General features: G+C 45.1%; 1 protein-coding gene across 6 annotated transcripts in view; it reads right to left on the bottom strand.

Moving 5' to 3' along the window:
- The window catches only part of SUFU (SUFU negative regulator of hedgehog signaling), a 108,568-nt gene that overhangs the window by 73,766 nt on the left and 13,854 nt on the right, over positions 1 to 20,948 (bottom strand). For 3 of the 6 annotated variants that reach the window (XM_089897327.1, XM_089897326.1, XM_089897328.1), the window contains exons 3-4: positions 4,689 to 4,787; positions 1,469 to 1,605 (exon numbers count right to left, since the gene is read on the bottom strand). In XM_089897327.1, coding sequence (XP_089753453.1) covers positions 1,469 to 1,605; positions 4,689 to 4,787 — 236 coding nt within the window. The remainder of the gene's footprint in view (positions 1 to 1,468; positions 1,606 to 4,688; positions 4,788 to 20,948) is intronic. The other 3 variants (XM_022568916.3, XM_022568915.3, XM_022568917.3) reach the window with 1 other exon arrangement.

Here is a 20,948-nt window from a genome sequence, read left to right as displayed (position 1 = left end):
CCAAACAACATCCCCAGACCAGCTGCATTAGAATCCCCCGGGAAGCTGGTTAAGAAACAGATGCCCCAGTCCCACCTCTGACCAACTGAATCAGAGCCCTCCAGGAGCATTTGGGACTCAGGGTGTTGAGATCCCAGAGGATCTCATGAGCAGCCAGGTTTGGGAAACCTTGCTTACAGAAGACCCACTGTAGCCTTCAAAAGGGTACTATCCCATAGGCCACACAATGATAGACGGTAGTTAAGGATCAGTCAGTCCCATTACATGATGGCCAACCAGCCAACAACTGACCCCCAGGGGTCTGAAACGAGGACAGAGGGTTTCAACCTACATGGTCAATTGCACCCCCAATTTATAGCCTACTCAAGGCTGAAAAAAAAGTCACTATACTCAGAGAAGTTGCCAGAGCTATGGTTCTCCAAATTTAGTCTCTACCAGAGCATCTGGGAACCATCACCCACCAAAGATTCTAAGTCAGAGATCTCCTCTGGGGCCCAGGAATGTGTGCTTGCAACAAGCTCTCCAGCTGATTCTGATGCAGGGGTCCAAGGACCATACTTTGAGAGACTCTGGCCTAGATGCTAGTCTGCTCCTATCTATGACAGTCAAAGAGCAAGAGTTGGATAAAATTATGTTGGCTTTCATTTGAAAACTACTTACCAAACCAAATAAACAAAATATAAAGTCATATGGGAAATGTTTCTGAGCAATTAACCACACAGAAACATTCAGATGATATGAAACCCTCCATAAAAGGTACTGAATTCCACTCCAACATTTCATCCCACTTGAGGACTAGAGGCAGGCTGAGTCAGGAGCATGCGACCAAGGCTCCCAGCACAAAAGTCCCCACTTCCGGTTCCATATTAGCAGTCTCCAGAAGGGCACCAGGGGCACAGGACCATCCCCTGGAGGGCACTTGAATAATGTGAATCAAACCATATTTCTGACTGTCAAGGTCCTGCCTGATTCCAACTTCCCGTTCACACTGTGAGGGAGCAAGTTCAAGGTAATTCGTTCTCTCTCTGCCCTATCCTCTACTGTGAACACTAGGCTTATCCAAGATTAACATGTGTGCTCGTGCCCCAGAAATGGAGGTGGCTAGGCCACTGGCATCAGGGAGGAAAGAGTGCTAATTGTGGGAAAAGGGGGAGACAGAGAAAGTGCTGGTCAGCTCCATGCTGAGCTGGCCTTTGGCTCTCTGGGAATCAGAAGTATGGCTGGCAGACTGCAACCAAGGCTCAGGGTGTCAGGGACTCCTGCTGCAGGAGGTCATATGACATATCCTTCCCTCCCATGGCCCAGGCAGCTTTCCACCCAGGAAACAAGCCACCCTTATGGTACAAATGCGGTATAGCACTCCCAGGAAAGGTCCTTCCACGGACATCAAAATATACCTTCAGGTTCCCAAGCCAAGCAGGCTCATGGTGAAAGGACAAGCACGCCAGCCAGCTCCTGGGGCTCTTACCTGACTGGAACACATATCTGGCCAAGCCTTGCATTAGTTCTGCTGGCCATGTTGGGGGCGCAGACTCCCCTGTTTCTCTCTTCAGACGAAATGTCAACTCAAAGCCAAAACCACTAGGTCCATCTGTTCCTGTGAATCTGGAAGGAATAAAAAGCAAATGTTTTTTGTTTAACTACCTTAGGGAAAACACTGTTTTGTTGTCTAATTAAAGTTCTTCCCCTTTTTGGGTAGGCTCGGCATCCAAACCCCCTAGTCAGAAGAATCTTGAGCCTTGAGGGGAGGAAGGACCTCGATAGCCAATATGGAACAAGAACTCTAGCCTTGCCCTCCTGCCAGCTACAGCACATGTGTGTGACCTCAGCCCCGCCAATCAAATTCCCCTGCTGGTACTCTGAATTACAAGTTCCAGGTTTTGTGGCTCTGGAACATTCCTTTCTGTATGATTGAGTTAAAACCCTACAAAGGGAGATGGGTCACTAGGGCAAAGGGAAGATTTCCATTACTGAAAATAACCCTTACACTCTTTATTCCTTCAAGCTATTAATAAGCACCTACTTAGTTTGCTAAGGATATATGTCCTACTGTATGCCCTATGAGGATGAGACCCTTTCTCCACTCCCACCTCCACCCTGCCCCACAAGGGGACAATCCTTGGGCTAAACTGGCTGGCCTCCAAACTCAGCATTTGAGGATGGGTCCCAAAGCAGATTCCAAATATCCAAATACTGGGAGGGCCCATGATCTTCCTGAAAGCCAGCACCCCACATGCACTCATCAATCAGCACGTGCTCTTCCTGAAACCTGGCACCCTGTGTGTACTCTTCAATCACTGGAACCTTGAGGAAGCAGAGTTTGCCCTCCCTTCCCATCCCCAAGTGGCCCAGAATGATGATGGCCACAAACATCATAGGGAGATGAGGCAGGGGGAGCAGTGCCTGCCTCCCTGTCTTCTAGGAAACCCCCAGGAGGCTGAGTCTCCACAGGAGTCCCTGAAATGGACTTCTGCCAGAGAGGGAAATGATGTGGATTAGAGAGCAAGGCTGGTTGGTGGTGGTACCTCCTGGGGTGAGGGAAGCATTCAGGGAGGGGCTCCTGAGAGTTACAGGAGGCTTGCCAGCATGGGAAGGGCTAAAAGTTAAACTATGTTCATGATATAATTTTCAGTAATAATATCTTGTACAAACATGAGCCACAATGATTATACACATTTAAACTCCTCAGCATACAAATACAAGCCATAAAATAAGATGACAGCCAACACCTCCTTGCGCGCCAAGCTACCGGAACAGGCAGTCAGAAGGGAGAATGCTGAAGGGGCAGTGATGCAGTCAGTGCCCAACCCTGGGATTCCACGTGGCATCTTTCCCCCATCATCACCATCATCGTCCCCAAGGGGCCGGGCCGGGAGAGTGGGCAGAAAGAGGTGCTAACATCTCAGAAGCTCTGACACCAGAGCTAGCCCTGCTTGTGTACCTGAGTTGGTCCAGCACTCCTGCACTTGCTGCAGTGAGGAGCTCACCTCTGGTAAGCTAAGTTCTCTAAAGGACTGAAAAGGAAGCCTTAGAATCACTATTTTCTCTGAGTATCTATAATTGTGGGAGGCACACTCCATTTTGGGGTACACTCCTAGAATTTTGGAGACCGGGCTAGAGATGCTTGGCAGGATGCAGTGTAAGGTATTTTCCTTCCTTGCTGAATTGCCCTGTTTGGGGGCAATTCTATGCAGAAAGGCTGAGGGAATAGCTAAGCAAGCTGAGGCTGTAAGAGCTGCCTCCCAAGGGCTATAGGCTCGCGAGGGGTATGAAAACCTGGGGTAATGCAAGACTGACTTGGAGTTAAAACCCTACAAAGGGAGATGGGTCACTAGGGCAAAGGGAAGATTTCAAGCAGCCGCCAATTAGAGGCAGCTTTGTAAAACGTATTAGACCATTACTCCTGGGGCTTTCATCTCAGGCCAAGAAAAATACATGATTTCTAACCGCAAAAACTTGAGAAACAGACTAAAAGAAACATGCTCCTCAGACTGTGCGATGGGGTGAACCCTCAGATGCAGAGAGAGTAGCCACATGCATCCAAGCAGCGAGGGCTGTGCACACACGCACATGCATGCATGGGTGTGCATGCACGCACATGCATTTCTACGCCATCTGCCTCCACACGGGGTGCTTTCTGGGCCAGCTCTGCGGTGGGCAGGCCGGCCCTCACTCGGCTGGCTGAGACAGACAGGTCTGGCCAGATGGTCTCCACCTGCGTTTGATTACCACCCACCAGGCTGGCTGGATGCAACCTCTAAACTCTGAAACATGAGTTTAGAATGGCCCTGCCTCAGGATAAACACACAACCTGGAGCCTGTCAGAAGGCCTCTTCTTCAAAGCAGATTGCTCAGGCAATAGCCCAGTGACAAGGTCATTCAGTCTTTAAGGTCCCCTGGAGAGGCCTGGCCTGGTCTGCATTCCCTCAAGTGAGGGCTTCTCCAGCCAAAGCAGATTTATCTGACCAGACGATGAAGCCCCTCCTGGAGAGCAGCTGTCTCGCGTATCCTCCAAGAAAGGAAAGCATGAGAGGAAATCGGCACGTGCTGCAGAAGGTGGGATCTGGGTCAGAGCAAAGAATCTAACACCGAAGGCTGCTAAAATACTGGCTGGTGGGAAAGGGGCCCAGTGGAATTTCTTCCTACAGAGATTCTTAAAGGAATATACTACAGATCCCCCCTAATCTGGCAGGGAGGGGTTCTAACTGTCTTGTTGCAGAAGGATGGATGAGACGGCCTCTCAAGATTGTTTCCAGCTCAAGAACTTCTGATCCTACTCACTGAGGTGCTCAAGGGAGAAGCTGGCTTTGTCCCAGCAGTTTAGTGAGCCTAGGCAATGGCTGTGCCAGCCTCAAGAGTAACATTAAACCTGCCAACAGGAAAAACATGTGCCTTGAATCCTGACATAGTTGTGCAACCACTGGAACCTGCCCAAAGGTCTCCCCCAAAGCACCTGATTAAGAAGGTACCAATCAGACAAACAGGAACCTGGGAGAGACTTTCTAGAGTGTGGGTAAGCAGAAAAAGCTGACCTAAAAGTTGGCATCTCATGCTCAACACCATTAATTATTAGGAAAATTCAAATCAAAACTACAATGAGGAGCCACTTCATACCCTCTAGGATGGCCAAAATAAAAGACAGACAGTAACAAGTGTAGACGAGGATGTAGAGAAATTGGAACACTCACACTTTGCTGGTGGGAAGTAAAATGGCAGAGCTGCTTTGGAAAACAGTTTGGCAGTTCTTCAGAAAGTTAAATACACCGTATGACACAGCTGTTCCTCTCCTAGGTATATACCCAAGAGAACCAAAAACATTTTTCACACAAAAACTTGTACACTAATGTTCACAGTAGCATTATTCATAATAACCAAAAAGTGGAAGCAACCAAAATGTCATCAACATATAAACGGATAACCAAAACATAGTATATCCATACAATGGAACAGTATTTGGCAATAAAAAGGAATGCTGTACTGATTATTTGCTATAACATGGGTGACCCCTGGAAACATTATGCTAAGTGAATGAAGCCAGATACAAAAGACCACATATTGTATGATTCCATTTATATGAAATGTCCAGAACAGACAACTCCACAGAGACAGAAAGACTAGTGGTTGCCAGGGGTTGGAGAAGGAGAGAATGGGGAATGACTGCTAATGGGTATAGAGATTCTTTTTGGAGTGATGGAAATGTTCTGGAATTAAATAATTGGGATGATTGCACAACCTTGTGAATATACTAAAAAGCACCGAATTGTACACTTTAAAAGGGTGAATCTCATGGTGTGAGATTTATCAAAAAAATTATATCAAAAAATGAATTATATCAAAAAAAAAAAAAAAGCTGGCATCTCAGATACACCTAAATGCTAGGGGAAGCAGGGCCAACCATGTCAAGTACGCCAGGCCTTTACCTAGCTCTATCTACTAATAACCACTACAATTAACTGAATACCTACTAAGTTTGAGGCCCTGTACTAAGCATTTTTCTGATGCCATATTATTTAATTCTCCAACAACCCTGTGACTCAGCCATTGTTATCCTCATTTAACTAACATATGAGAAAAAGACACTTGAGAGAGTTTAAGTAATGTTCTATAAGTCATCCAGTAAGCAAGTGGTGGACTTCAGACTTGAGGTCTGCCTGACTCCAAAGCCCATCTTCTTATTGCTGTGTGACCTCAGGCAAAATATTTAACCTCTCCATGCCTCAGTTTTCTCATCTATAAAATGGGGATAATAACAGTAACTATTTCAGAGTTGTTGTGAGGATTAAATATTCAGAAACCACCTGGAACACTATAAGCATTATATCACACTAAGTGAAAGAAGGCAGTTACAAAAGACCATATGTTGTATGAATCCAATGTATGTGATATGATAAATAATATAATTTGTAATATATTATATATTTATATTACATAAAATGTCAAGCATAGGCAAATCTATAGGAACAGAAAGTAGATCAGTGACTGCCTCAGGCTGAGGACTAAGGACAAATGCAGAGTCACTGCTAATGGGTGTGGGGTTTCTTTTGAGGGTGATAAAAAAAGTTCTAAAATTAGTTTATGGTGATGGTTACACAACTCTTGAATATACTAAAACCCACTAAACCGTACACTTTAAGTTATGATGGTTATATAACTCTTGAATATACTAAAAACCACTAAACCGTATACGAAAAATCACTAACCACACACTGTATGGTATGTGAATTTTATCTCAGTAAAGCTGTTTTTAAAACCTGAAGGGAAAAAAATCCAAAGAACTAATAGTAAAAAAAATTCACAAACTATAGCTATAGATATATTCCCCTAAGCATACAACAAGATGGTCAATCTCACTCATTTGCAACTCAAAAGCAAATTAAAAAAACAATGATACCATTATCACTTACCAGGTTGGCAAAAATTTTAAAGTATGACATTACATTCTATTGATGAGGCTATGAAAAAGGTATTTTCATATGTTGCTGGTGGGGATACAAATTAGTACAACCTCTTTGGAGGGGAAGTTAGCAAAACCTAACAAAATTACATATTGTTTACCTTTTTTTTTTTGGACATGCTGCACAGCTTGCAGGATCTCAGTTCCCTGACCAGGGACTGAACCTGGGCCACGGCAGTGAAAGCCCAGAATCCTAACCACTAGACCACCAGGGAACTCCCATCATACTGTCTACCTTCTGACCCAGCGATCCCACTCTAAGAATTTGTGATCCCCAAATATTGGAAGCAACTAAATGCCCATTCATAGGAGAGTGGTCCGAAGAGTACTATGCAGATATAAGAAAGAATGAGGAAGAGCTCTACAAACTGATATGGAAACTGTTAAGTAAAAACAACAAATGAGTACTATAGCATGCCACCTTTTGAGGAACAGAAAAGGGAAGACAGGAAAATGTACATGTATCTGCTCATTTCTGCAAAAAGCAACACAGGAAGGATAAATCAGAAGTAAGATTGGTTATCTACAGGCAATAGCAATAGGAGGGAATCAGGTGGAAAGTACTATGTGGTGTGGGATGTATGAGTGTATGACATTTCTCTGAATATACATTTTTTTGGATCAACGATAATGCTTTCACATACTCAAAATAAACAAGGATGGAGGAAAATGCTAAATGTAATACAAACATAAATTAGTGAACTTAACTGTACTTCAATGAACAATATAACCACACTGAAGAGGGGAAAAAAAGAAGCCACCCAAGTACCTTACGTACACAGTATGTTGACCACATGTCATCAGGCTAAAGCCAAAAAGTACAGTAAAATACTGAACCCTGGTTAGTAGGTTTACTTTTTGCAGTGTTATGAGTTGGTAATTCTGAAACTACCTTCTGTGTAAATGTACTGTGGATAATGAGAGCCAGGTTTCTCTCATTGTCAGAAATGTTAAAAACTGGTAAACATTTCAAAGTTAGAAATACATAAAAAAGGATGGACAGAATGAGCCTCATAGGTATAATTTTGGAATTAAAGGTATCAATATGGTATTTAAGAGAGGAATAGATATAGAAATAGATAAAGATGTGGGTGTGGGTGTGATATATGTGTGTGTATTTCCTAGCTCTCTCCACTAAGTGACACCCCAAAAGCAATGATAACTCCTAGCACTCAGATTTTGGTGCCTAAATACCATCTGCCATTAAAAGAAAAGAGCTCACTGGAGAAATGGCTGAATCTAGGGTTGGGAAAGCACGAAATGAGCCTGGAACTTTTCGTTGTGCCAGAAGGTAAGTAAGTACTTGAAGAATGATGGGAACATGTCAAAAGTAGAGAGAAGCCAAACTGAAGGGCTCCCACTGGCCAAATCTAGGACAATTTGAGCATCGAAACAAATGGTATTAACAAATTATAACCTATTAAAGTAAAAATCCATGACTCCATACTGATTGTAATGGACCTAGTAACATTGGCTCTATAGATTTTGGACTTACCAGCCTCCATAATTACATGAGCCAATTCCTTATTTTATGTATATATGAGGGGTAGCAGCTTTTCCCTCTTGTGTTTGGAAAACGCTTTTTCTATAAATATATTCTGTGGTATTTATAAAACATTTAGAAACAATCTAAATACTCTACAAGTAGGGGTATTATCAGTTCTGGTGCATTGTGTGGTGGGACATTACATGGTCATTAAAAATGAGACTTCTTTTTTTAACAAGTTTATTTTCTTTTTCTTTTTTTTTTATATTTTATTTATTTATTTTTGGCTGTGTTGGGTCTTCGTTTCTGTGCAAGGGCTTTCTCTAGTTGCGGCGAGCAGGGGCCACTCTTCATCGTGGTGCGCGGGCCTCTCACTGTCGCGGCCTCTCTTGTTGTGGAGCACAAGCTCCAGACGCACAGGCTCAGTAGTGTGGCTCACGGGCCTAGCTGCTCCGTGGCATGTGGGACCTTCCCAGACCAGAGCTCAAACCCGTGTCCTCTGCGTTGGCAGGCAGATTCTCAACTACTGCGCCACCAGGGAAGCCCAAAATGAGACTTCTTGAAAGCAGGAGGACTAATCCCTGAGTTTTGAGAGGCAAAGAGTTTTCCGCATCTAACTGGTGAGGAGGAACAGGAAGTATAAGTCAGAACCCCACTCTATATCCTCTATTGTTTGCTGTTCACCTACTTCTAACTATAAGATAAAAATATAAATAACTTTTTTAAGTGGTCATGAAATTGGAACCTTTGTGCATTACTTGTGGGAATATAAAATGGTGCGGCCACTGTGGAAAACAGTATAGCGGTTTCTCAAAAAAATAAAATAAACATAGATTAAAGATTAAACACAGATTTATCAGATGATTTAGCAATTCCACTTCTGGGTATAACCGAAAGAAATGAAAGCAGGTACTTGAACAGATTTTGTACACCCATGTTCACAGCAGCTTTATTCAATAGCCCAAAGGTGAAAATAACCCAAATGTCCATCAACGAATGAATGGATTTTTTTAAATGTGCTATATACATACAATGGAAAATTATTTAGTCTTAAAAAGGAAGGAAATTCTGACACATGCTACAACATGAATGAGCCTTGAAGACATTATGCTAAGTGAAGTAAGCTAGTCACAAAAGAACAAACATTATATGATTCCACTCACATGAGGTCCCTAGAGTAGTCAAATTCAGAGAGGCAGAAGATAGAATGGTGGTTGCCAGGGGCTATGGGAAGAGGTGAATGGGATGTTATTGTTTAATGGGTATAGAGTTTCAGTTTGAGAAGTTGAAAAAGTTCTGGAGATGGATGGTGGTAATAATAATTCCACTAAATACATCAAAAATGATTAAAATGATAAATTTCATGTTATATATATTTTACTAGAAACAAATGGTTTCAAAAAAGCATGAAACAAAACTTACTATAATGTGTGATCCAAAATATTTGACACACACAATGTAAAAATATATGAGAAAAAGGAAGAAAATGCAATAAAATTATTGAATATTATCGTGGCTGTCACAATACAATTTTTCTTTTTCAAACTCCTTTGTATTTTCGAAGTTTTCTACCATTTATGCCCTCCAGTCTAGACTGTAAACCCCACAAGGGCAGGACTGTGTCTTGTTCACTACTGTATCTGCCCATCTAGCCTGCCAGGCTTCTCACAGAACCTGTTGGCTAAGTGTCCATACTGAACACTCATGGTATGACAGGAGAGTCCTGTGGTCAGTGCCCACTTTTTCTAAGGGTGGCCTGGATACTTCTGAAGCAAGAAACGCTGGGCCAGCTAAGAATGCCACTGACCTTGTGAAGGTAGTACCTCTGAAGTCAGGTCTACAGACTGTGGCTCAGTCTCAAGCTCAGTGCTGGTGTCAGAAGAACAGGAAGAGGGGACCATTTTCCTCTGGAGACATATGGCACAGGAGGACAGCCCAGTCCAATTCCAGAATCAAGACTGATGTCACTTCATTCCCTACAAAAGCTCCTGTTGGGCTTCCCTGGTAGCGCAGTGGTTGAGAGTCTGCCTGCCGATGTAGGGGACACGGGTTTGTGCCCTGGTCCGGGAAGACCCCACATACCGTGGAGCGGCTGGGCCCATGAGCCATGGCTGCTGAGCCTGCGCGTCCGGAGCCTGTGCTCCGCAACGGGAGAGTCCACAGCAGTGAGAGGCCCGTGTACCGCAAAAAAAAAAAAAAAAAAAGCTCCTGTTGTCCTTCCTCCCCTACCCACTGGTTCCAGGCTGGCTGGAGAACTGGGTAAAAACAGGTCTTTATCCTGGGGCTGGTCTTCCCTTCCAGCCAGCCCTCCTCCTTGGGATCAGGCTTTGTTCCCTGCTTTACTGAGTTGGATATTCTCTCCCAGAAGAATGGAGCCTCTAGGTCCCGTCCCAGGGGAACAGACAGAAAAGCTTTTCCTTTGGTGTCCTCCCTCCAAGTGCACACACACATCCCCAGCTGGACCCAGCGATTACAGAAAGAACTGAAACGAAGACCTCCAGTAGCTCTAGGGCTCGGCACAGGAGGCTGCCTAACTCTTCTCCACAAGCTCTCTGCCATCCAGGGCAACACCAAGCAAGTGCAAGGACCATATATCCAAACTCCAGCACATGCTTGGAGCACCAGCTGCCTTTACTATTTGCACCAAGTTTCTTGAGAAGGTCAGTCTGCTCCAAGGCCCTCAGTGCTGGCCCAAGCCCCATGACACCCTGGGATTGGCCACTACTCTGCCCCTTACACCCATGCAGAGAATAAAGAGCTGCCTGGCAAACAGAGGGCACCACTGGAAACCACTTCACTAGGGAAAACAGAATGTGAGCATTTCCCCATGCATGGCCTCTATCTGTCCCCTAGGGGACTTTCTAGGTGAAGAAAGAGGGACAAAAGCCAGAGCCCTGCTTTCTCCAGGGCTCAGCTCCTGCCACCTCCTTACCACACATAGTTTCCCCAGGTAACCTCATAAAATGGTTTCCAGCACCAGGTCTGTGTTGAGGATTCCCAAATCTATCCCCAAGCAAAGGACCAAACTCAGACACCGCAAACTCAGTACATACAAATCTGAACTCAGTATCTCCCCAAACGTGATCCTTCTCCATCTTTCTCTAACTGAAGACGAGTACTACTATGGTAGCCTGTATAATGGCTCCCCAGATATACACATTCTAATCTGTGGAACCTGTGTATGTTACCTTTCATGGCAAAAGGGACTTTGCAGATGTGATTAAGGATCTTGAGATGCTAGATGATATCTGGGTGAGCTCAAGGTAACCATACAAGTCCTTAAAAGTGGAAGGGAGAGGCAGAAGAGTAGGTCAAAGAGATGTGACGTGAGGACTTGGCCTGCATTGCCAGTTTTGAAACTGGAAGACGGGGCATGAGCCAAGGAAGGCATGTAGCCCCTAAAAGCTGGTAAAGGAAACGGAATATAACCCAGCTGACACCTTGATTTTAGCCCAGTGAGACCCATGTCAGACATCTGACCTCCAGAACTGTAAGACAATCAATGTGGTAATTTGCTATGGCAGCAATAGGAAACTAGTACAGCCACTAAGCCAGAATCCCAGGAGTCATCCTCCAGCCCTCCCTGTCCTCCTGTGCAGCCAGGCTGGCAGTCACTGAGGTCTGTTGACACTTCCTCCTCCCTCCTCAGCAGCTCTCAAATCTGTTCTCTTCTCTCCATCCTCACTGCCACACCATGGGTTGTCCTTTTTTTTTCCCTAAGGTAGAGTCGATGTACAGTATTATGTAAGTTTCAGGTGTACAACATAGTGATTTACAATTTCTAAAGGTTATATTTCATCTAAAGTTATTACAATATGTTGGTTATACTCCCTTCATCCTACACTTGGATGGCCAACACTGCTCTTCCTCACTGATCTCCTGCCTCCTGCCCTATTCAGTTCTTCACTCTGATGTTCTCAAAATGGGATATGATGTACCTCTCCCCTGCTAAAAAATCCTCCAACGCCCACCCCCACTCCAAACCTTCAGGGTAAAGTGCAGACTTCTCAACAAGACCACCGGGAACTGGGTCCCCCTCACAATGAATGAATGACTGGCAGATCCCTGACACACTAATGACTTCCTCACCTCTGAGACTCTGCACAGGTTGTTCCCTTTTTCTCTGCCCTCTGCTCATCTTCAGGAAGGCTCAGGTGTTACCTTCTCTGAGCTGGGTACCTGTGCTGAGTATCTTCGGTTTGCTCTTCTAGGTCCATCCCCACCATGGCAGACAGATCCCGAGGTGGCCCCCACGACCTCTGCCTCCTGTGTTCATGCCTTTGTGGAATCCCCCCTCCATTTTTTTTCCCAAGTATTCATTTATTTATTTCGCTGCACTGGTCTTAGTCACAGCACGCGGGATCTTTGTTGCAGCATGCGGGATCTTTAATTGCGGCATGTGGGATCTAGTTCCCTGACCAGGGATCGAACCCGGGCCCTCTGCATTGGGAGTGCGGGGTCTTAACTGCTGGACCACCAGGGGAGTCCCGGAATCCCCCCTCCTTGAATGCGGGTAGGACCTGGGACTTGCTTTTAACCAACAGAACATGGCTAGGTGATAGAATATCACTCTCATGATTATGTTACATTATGTAAGACCATGTCTTGCTAGCAGTTGCTATCACCATTGCTGGCTCTGAAGAACTTTTCAGGACTCTTGCAAGGAAAGAAATTCTGCCGATAACTTGAGGGAGTTTGGAAGTACTAGATACTTCCCCAATGGAGCCTCAGATGAGAATGCAGGCCAGCTGACACTGATTGCAGCCTTGTGAGACCCTAAGCAGAACACTCAGCTCAGCTACACCTGGACCCCTGACCCAGAGGAGATGTGAGATTATGTGTGCTGTTTTGAGCTACTAAATTTGTGGTAATTTGTATTGCGGCAATAGAAAACCAACACACCCACCTTGCTCTCTGCCCTTTAAGGCTGACCTCTGTGGGGCTTCTGAGCCTTCTGGCTTCCACTTGGGATCAGCCAGTGGAAGCCCTAAAGGAAATCAGAGGGAGGAAGGAGAGGGAGATCAGGGCTCCCTCCCTTTGAGACTACCTGAGGCTGGCCATGTTCCTCGACTGAAGGTTAGTGCTAAAGGTCACTCTGAGGGGGGACACTCTACACAACTCTTTCCTTCTAGGTTCTCAAATCTCACTCCCTCCTCTGGTCCCTTCAGCGCTAGGAGAGCAGCAGCCAAGCCAACCACTAGCCCTGCATTAGTGCACTATCCTCTATGGTGTCTTTCCTTTATAAACAAACCCTCCCCCAGTTATCCTACTTTGAAGGTACCAAACTCTTTCTTGTTGAGTCCCTGACCAATATAGGGCACCTACCACTCTTCCTTACTCCTGTGCAAACCACCATCACAGGACCCTCCTTGCTGTACTGTAACTGCCTTCCTACCTCTCCCATTAGGACTGGATGTGCCCCTTTTTGCACCACCAGTGACTCGCAAAGAAGTGCTCAGTGAAGGCTTGCTGAACAAGGGAACAGAGTGAGACTAAAATATTTACTAACTAGACTAAATCTGAGAAAAGAGGCAAAGTTTTACAAGATTTAGAATACTGGGCAAGGGATAAGGAGGCAAATGCCAGCCCAAGGTTATGAGCTGAAGGGCTCAGGCAGAGTGGTGAGCTGGCCCAGCAGTGCAGGGAAGCTGGGAAGTGAGGAAGGGAGACACAAGAGATTCTTAGTCTTGGGCTCTTGGGCTCTTTGAGCCCTCTGGAGGTCCCAGGGTGGACTTAGGGAAGAAATTGCATAAAATTGTACTACCCTAGGGTCCTAATAAGATGCTAGAGAAGAGTCCAGTGATATAGGCAAGCATACGGGCAGTGGAGGTCACCTGAGCTGACACAAAGCCCGGCTCCACCACTTGCTAGCTGACCCTTGGGCAAGTTAATTTCCATGTGCCCTGGAGTCTCCTCACCTATTAAACTGGGAGAAGAATATTTGCTTCATAGGGCAGTTGGGAGGCTTTTAATGGATGGCACAGGGTCCAGCACCAGCAAGTACCCAAACAGAGAAGCAAGTATTCATCCTTCCCTTGCTTAGTGCTCAGTAGAAGCAGTCCTGCTCATCATTTCTCCCTGAGAACAACAGCAGATGCCTCTAGCTTCCCTACCCTCTAGACTCTGCAGCTTAATCAGCCCCATCCTTCAAGAGCTGCCTGGACCTTCCAGCTTTGCCCAAGTTCCTGACCTTGGATCCCTCAAACCAGGCCCAAGATTCTTCCTGACTGCTTCCATGCTTTGAGTGACAGCCATTACAACAGAATTCAGTAAACAATTACAAAATAAACATTTGCAAAGATTATGTTTTTATTTTGAACAATTCACAATTACTGATACTTCATGAGCTGTTTTGAAATGGTGTTTGGTGACTACACAAGTACTATTCGAGGTAATAAAACTTTGTAAAATTCTTTTCCAGTATGTTTATATGGTAATATTCTGACAGTTAAGATTTTTAAAACACTTCCAGCTATATTATATTAATTTTGCACAATCTTAAAGGAAGGGAAAAAAAGAAAGAAAGAGAAAAACCATTATCAGTTGAGACTCTGCACCCTCACACTGAGCTGGGATTCTCATGAGTCTACAATGCGGGGCAGGCACCTTTGAGTTTTAACTCTGAGTAGCAGATACTCTTTCTACTACAACCAGACTCGTGGAATGCATTTGCCTACTCAAGTAGATGTTTCCTGAGATCCCTTGCTGGGAGCCAAGTACCATGTTCCCACAACATTCCTCAAGTTTAAAAACAGTAGCTCCCAGGACTGATTTAGCTGAGAACCCAGCTAAACAAACTACCTGGCTCCCAACACTTAGGGTGGCTTAACTCTATCCTGGGCTTTCAGTGAGCAAAGAGCTTCCCAGACTGAGAACTGAATCTAAGAAAAGCACCAAGCTAAGAGCCTCAGACGCTTTCTCTGCAGAATGGTGAAAGCTGATCACCCCACCCTACTGGAGACCGACTGTACCTTCTTTCCTCTACTCCCATCCACCACCAAAGAGCCCAAAGGTCAGTCCCCAGAGGGATTCCAAGCCTGCCCCGTGCTCTATAGGAATTCTGGGCCAAGGAAGAGCCTGGTGTTGAGTTTCTTGGCATCACTATGACATCCCCCACTCTTGGCTTTGAGCTAAAGCAGCATCTATACAAAGATCTTTTTTTAAAAAAAAAAAAAAAGACAGGCTAGGCCAATGGCGGCAAGATCACAGTCTGATTTGGGAAGCGAGGTGCTGTCTGCACACAGGTGTACAGCCTGGGGGCTTCTTACAGACCCAAGAGCCAGGGCGTTCTGCCCAAGGACTTTCTGTCCACCCACTAGCCTCCAGGACTCTGGGAAGTCGGCCACCCCAGATTGAGACACCTGAAAGAGGGTAATGGGAAGAAACAAATCTTTTTCAGCATCTCAGTTCCCCAAGAGCAAGGATTGTACTTATTGTGTTCTGTACATGGGCACATCATGTCACAGCTGAGCAAATGCTAAATGATAATAATATTCCCATTTCTGTCCAAAGAGAGAATTAGGCTGAGACGTTCAATGACAAACAAGATAAGACAGTATTAAAAAGCAATGAGCTTTCCTCTTAGTCACTGCCAAAGTTAGACTCAAATATCTTAATAGAATTTCCTTTGAGCCACTTTGCTGTTTTCTTTTTAGGGAAATAAAACCATCACTCAACTCTGTTCTCTTGCCTTCACACCAGTGCTGAGTTCCCAAATTACCAGAAAAGTTTCCTAAAACCCCACTCCTGCCCCCATAATATCATCCCTTTGCTTCCCTCATCAGTCAACAGATAACAGATAATTTGTTGAATGTCACGTTCTTTGTATTGTCTTCAAACTCTCCAACCTCGTCTTGCTCCGCTGTCCTCTTCTTACCAAGCCCCAAGCATATTGGCCTTCTTTCTGTTCCTTGAACACCTCAAGGTCCTTCCTACCTCAGAGCCTCTGAACTAACAATTTTCACTGCCTACAATCTTCACACGGTTGGGTGACCAGAGCATTGTACAACTCCAGGGAGCACAAATTGCACTGAATACTATGAACGGTGCCCCTAGAGTTGCAAGACATGACAGCCCTGGCTGCCACTTTGTCACTGAAGTCTCAGTTCAAATGTGTCTTCAAGGAAAAGCCGTCACTGATTACCTGCTAAACGCAACCTCTCCACACACCTCAACCCCTACTTCTCCCTGGGTATCTGCAGCACATCCTCCCTGCTTTATTTTCAACACGGCACCTGCGCTATCTAAAACTGTTCTTATTTTTACATGTTCTTCCTATTAAAATGTAAAATCCATGAAAACAGAAATCTTGCCTGTCTTGCTCCCATGACAGCCCCAGCATTTAAAAGGTAATGTGCACTAAACACACTTCAGGAAATCAATTAAGAGATTACCATACACCAAGCACCGTGCTAGGTGCTGGGGGTTCTCCCCCACCCCGATAAAGCAAGCTTCCGACCTTTTTAACAAAATCACACACCTCCTCCCAGAGAAAGGCTCTGACTCCTATGAAAATGCCCATGGAGTATCAACCCTATTACAAGTACGTGGGTCCAAACTGAAGAAATCCCCGAGTGAGCTAAACGCTCAGACTTGGTGCTGGACCAGAAGAATTCTTTGCCTCTGCTGTGAGAATGCTTTCCCAACAGCCAGGGAAATCCCAAAGCAAGGTTTTTTTAGTTTTTCATTTATTCATTCCTTCAACAAATATTTGTTGATGCACCAGAGAAACAATGCATAAAGCTGGTATACATCCTTTCCCTAAGGGAGCTTACATTCTAGTGGGAAGGAGGGCAGACAGACAACAAACAAGCCAACTAAGTAAAATAAGGTAAACGGTCATAAGTGCTTTAAAGAAAAATTAAGCAGGTGATACTGCTTCACGGAGGGGGGTTCAGGGTTCCCATTCTAAATAAGGAGGTCGGGTAAGGTCTCACTAAAAGGTGATATTTGAGGAAAGACCTAAGGAGGTGAGGGAGTAAGGCATGAAGCTATCTGAGAATAGAGCTTTCTAGACATGGGAAGAGCAGGTGCAAAGGCCCTGAGGCAGGAGACTGCCTGGCACTTTGGAGGAACAGCAGCAGACTAGAGTGGGTGGAGCACAGTGAGGAAGGAGAGCAGCAGGGGATGAGGTGGATCAAAGAATCTTGGCAGCAATGGCCTTTGGCTATTACTAAAGTGAGACTGGAGGCCACTGGCTGGCAGAGGAGGGACACGGTGTGGACACTGCCCCCAGCCACAGAGCTGGCATAGAACTAAGGGATCCATATTAGCAATGCTCCTGTAAAGCTCAAACCCCAAAGGCTCCCTGCTCATCTACTGCCTTCCTTCTGGGCCTTTTCTCTGTGCAAAACCCCTGGCTACAGGAATGAAAAATTGCCAGACTGGCTCCAGGAGGGCGGGAATCCAGCATGTCTGCAATCCGATATATTGAAAAAGCTAGAACGGGAAGAAGAAGGGGTTAGGGCAAGCCATGGTGTTGTCTGTCAGATTTCACTGCTTTGTCCTCTAACCAATCAAGCTTTTCAGAAGCATTTAGGAGTCAGATCCATCACAGGCAGAAAGTACAGCCAGCCAGCTTGATCCCCTGGGACCGGCAGCCTGGGCCAGGCCCCATTCTCTAGTAGTTACCCCTCCCCACAGGCATGGCTCCTGAGCTCCTAACCTCATGCTGAAAGGCCTGAGATCAGAGTAAGGGAAACTGCTGGTCAGAGGCAAGGCTCCAAGCACCTCCAGGCATCACATGGAGGTCAGCACTTGAGAAACAAAAACATCTTGACTGGCCTTATTATGGCAAAGCTGGCTCTATGACGGGGACTCAAGAGGCCTGAGTAACACGGGAGGGAGTAGGAAGGTAAAGGACCTGTGAAGGCCACCAGCTTATACTAACCTGCTAGTTAAGGGCCTGGAGTCCACTGAACCACATCCCTCTGAGCAGCTGCTATGAACCCATGTTCTCACTTACAAATGGGGAAATGGCCCAACCCCAAACATAGGCCTGGCCTCATTTCTGAGCCTCAGGACTCCTGCTCGCAAAGAGCCCCCCCACTAGGCCTCAAGGGACAGACTGCAGAAAAGGAGGCAGGGAGGTTCCGTGTGATACCTAAGGTTCTGAGGCGGTAACCAGCCCACCTCTCTGCACTGTTTCCCTGCCCAAGGACACTTCAGCCAAAAGACTGGAGGCTCCATGAAGACCAGACCAGACCAGGAGTATGCTTTTCATTACTACATACCTCATACCCAGAACTACCCCAATAACGACTATCCCTGTAATGAGTGAATGGCTGACCCTCCAAATGAAGAAGACAGGCCAGTGATTAACGCTGGATGGGAACCAAGTGTACCCACCCATCACCTGGTAGACCCAATGCCAGGAAAGGACAGCAGGCCATCCTTTCTCCTAGATCCACTGATCAGATCCTGCTGCAAACAGACAGTATTATTATATTATCGATTCCTATGTATGGCAGAAAGCCTCAAAAGTCCTAAATGGTAGCTCATTTATTTCAGGCAATTACCTGAGAAGGATCTTACCTATCTCTTGGCAATTGTGCTTATACTTGTGAACCTTCTGTATAACTTGGGTACCAGGAACCTGGGGCACTCTGTAAGCCCAGTCTCAGTCTTCTGTATCCACACACCCAAGAAAGGGAGAGACAAGGAGGCTTGTGGTGTTAATTTCCAGGTGACAGTGATCACCAAATCTAATCACTGATCAACTTTCTAAGGGGCAAACAACAACAGGAACAACACACACTCTCAGGACTACCACCACCATGCACGGTGATTTGCATTAAAAGGATGGAGGTATTAACTGAGAGGTGGGTGGCCAGCACAGTTGGTACGTATACTACCTCAACCGCTCTTCACTTCTGTGAGAAGTCAAGCAGCAAAAGAAACGGATGTAGTTAATGCAACATGACAATGGGTAGGAGCCATCATCCCAAGCAAAAGTGCTGTTTTCAGAATTTGGAAATCCTAGCAGCCGTGGGCCAGATGAATTTAGAAAATAGCATGAGCCAAGTACTAGGGAAGCCTTGGAAGATGTTAGTCTCAAACTGAGAAACTCACATAAGACAGAAGCCCTGCATACACTGGGCACAGCATCACTCACAATGAACTGTTTACAGAAATCATCATGAGGACAGACGTCGGATCGCAAACAAAAGGTGATAGGATTATGGATGATTTTTTTTCTTCCTTCTCAAATTTCCAACATTTTTGGTAAAATGGTTCAACTGTCTGTCTTTGTAAATGAAAAAACGCAAATTTATAACTAAAAAGTGACAACAATAATGGATGGAACAGGAAAAGTACAGGCCAGCAAAGTTTTGGACTTTAAAGAGTCTTCTTGATGCTGGTTCAGCTAAAACAGAGAGTTTGAGGTCTGGCTGGGGCCTTAAGGAGCCTGATGTACTCATTTCTCATCTAAGACAAGATTAAGCTTGCCAGGGTCTGCTGTTGGACAAGTTTGCACACCAGTCTTTGTAGTGTCTGTACTGGAGGGCATATCAATCTTGAACCTTGGGATTGAAGTTGTAGGCTACCAGCCTACCCAGTACCAGCTACAGACTTTATGAAAGACACCATCACTAGGGAAAAGAAGGTACAGAACACACGGGCCAACCCCAGTTAAAACCCACCAAGATGGAGGGATTCAGATGTGGACCCAGTACCTACACAGGGGAACTAACTCACTTAATGGCTTGAGAAGTGACCAAAAGGAAAATATGCCAGAAAACACTGTCTGAACCCATGATGTAAGAAAAAGGGGTTTTGTGTTCGGGGGGGTAGAATGGGGAGGGGGAGGAGGTGAAGAACAAGAACAAAGATATATCACTGGAGAAGAGATACCGATGTCAGATAAGCATATGAAAAGATGCTCAACATCATGTGTCACTGGGGAATTGCAAATTGATACAACAATGAGATATCACTCCACGCGTCAGAATGGCTAAAATCCAAAAAACTGACAATACCAAATGCTGGTGAGGACACAGAATAAGAGAAATTCTTATTCATTGCTGATGGGAATGCAAAATGGTACAGCCACTTTGGAAGACAGTTTGCTAGTTTCTTACAAAGCTAAACATAGTCTTACCATGTGATCCAGCAATTTTACCCAAATGAGTTGAAAACTTATGTCCACAGAAAACCCACATATGAATGTTTATGGCAGCTTTATTCAAAATCGCCAAAAACTGGAAGCAATCAAGATATCCTTCAATAAGTGAATGGATAAACTATGGTATATACACACAATGGAATATTGTTCAGTGATAAAAGGAATAAGCTATCAAGCCACAAAAAGACATAGAGGAACCTTAAATGCATATTGCTTAGTGAAAGAAGTCAACCTGAAAAGGCTATATACTGTATGATTCCAACTACATGACATTTCAGAAAAGGCAAAACTAAAGAGACAGTAAAACAATCAGTGGTTACCAGGGGTCTGGGAGGAGGGAAGAAAGAATAAAAAGCACAGGGCATTTTTAGGGCAGTGAAACTATTCTGTATGATACTCTAATGGTGGATACAGGACATGTATTTGTCAAAACACACAGAACTATGTAACAAAAAGAGTGAACCATAGGGCTTCCCTGGTGGCGCAGTGGTTGAGAGTCCGCCTGCCGATGCAGAGGACACGGGTTTGTGCCCCGGTCTGGGAAGATCCAACATGCCGCAGAGCGGCTCGGCCCGTGAGCCATGGCCGCTGATCCTGCGCATCCGGAGCCCGTGCTCCGCAACGGGAGAGGCCACAACAGTGAGAGGCCCGTGTACCGCAAAAAAAAAAAAAAAAAAAAAAAAGGAGTGAACCATAATGTAAACTAGAAGGCATTAGCTAGTAATAATGTACCATACTGGATCATCAGTTGTAACTAATATACCACTAATGCAAGGGAATTAGTAACAAGGGAAACTATAAGCAGAGGAGAGAAAGGGTAATGAGAACTCTTTGGGCTGTCTGTTCAATTTTCTATAAACCTAAAACTGCTCTAATATATAAAG

This window comes from Delphinapterus leucas, chromosome 16 (genome assembly GCF_059928025.1).
Source record: "Delphinapterus leucas isolate spDelLeu-1000000601 "Yukka" chromosome 16, BTC_Dleu_Yukka2, whole genome shotgun sequence".
Taxonomy (NCBI): Eukaryota; Metazoa; Chordata; class Mammalia; order Artiodactyla; family Monodontidae; genus Delphinapterus; species Delphinapterus leucas.
Note: the sequence above shows the minus strand (reverse complement) of the source record. Positions and strands in the feature narration are given on the sequence as shown.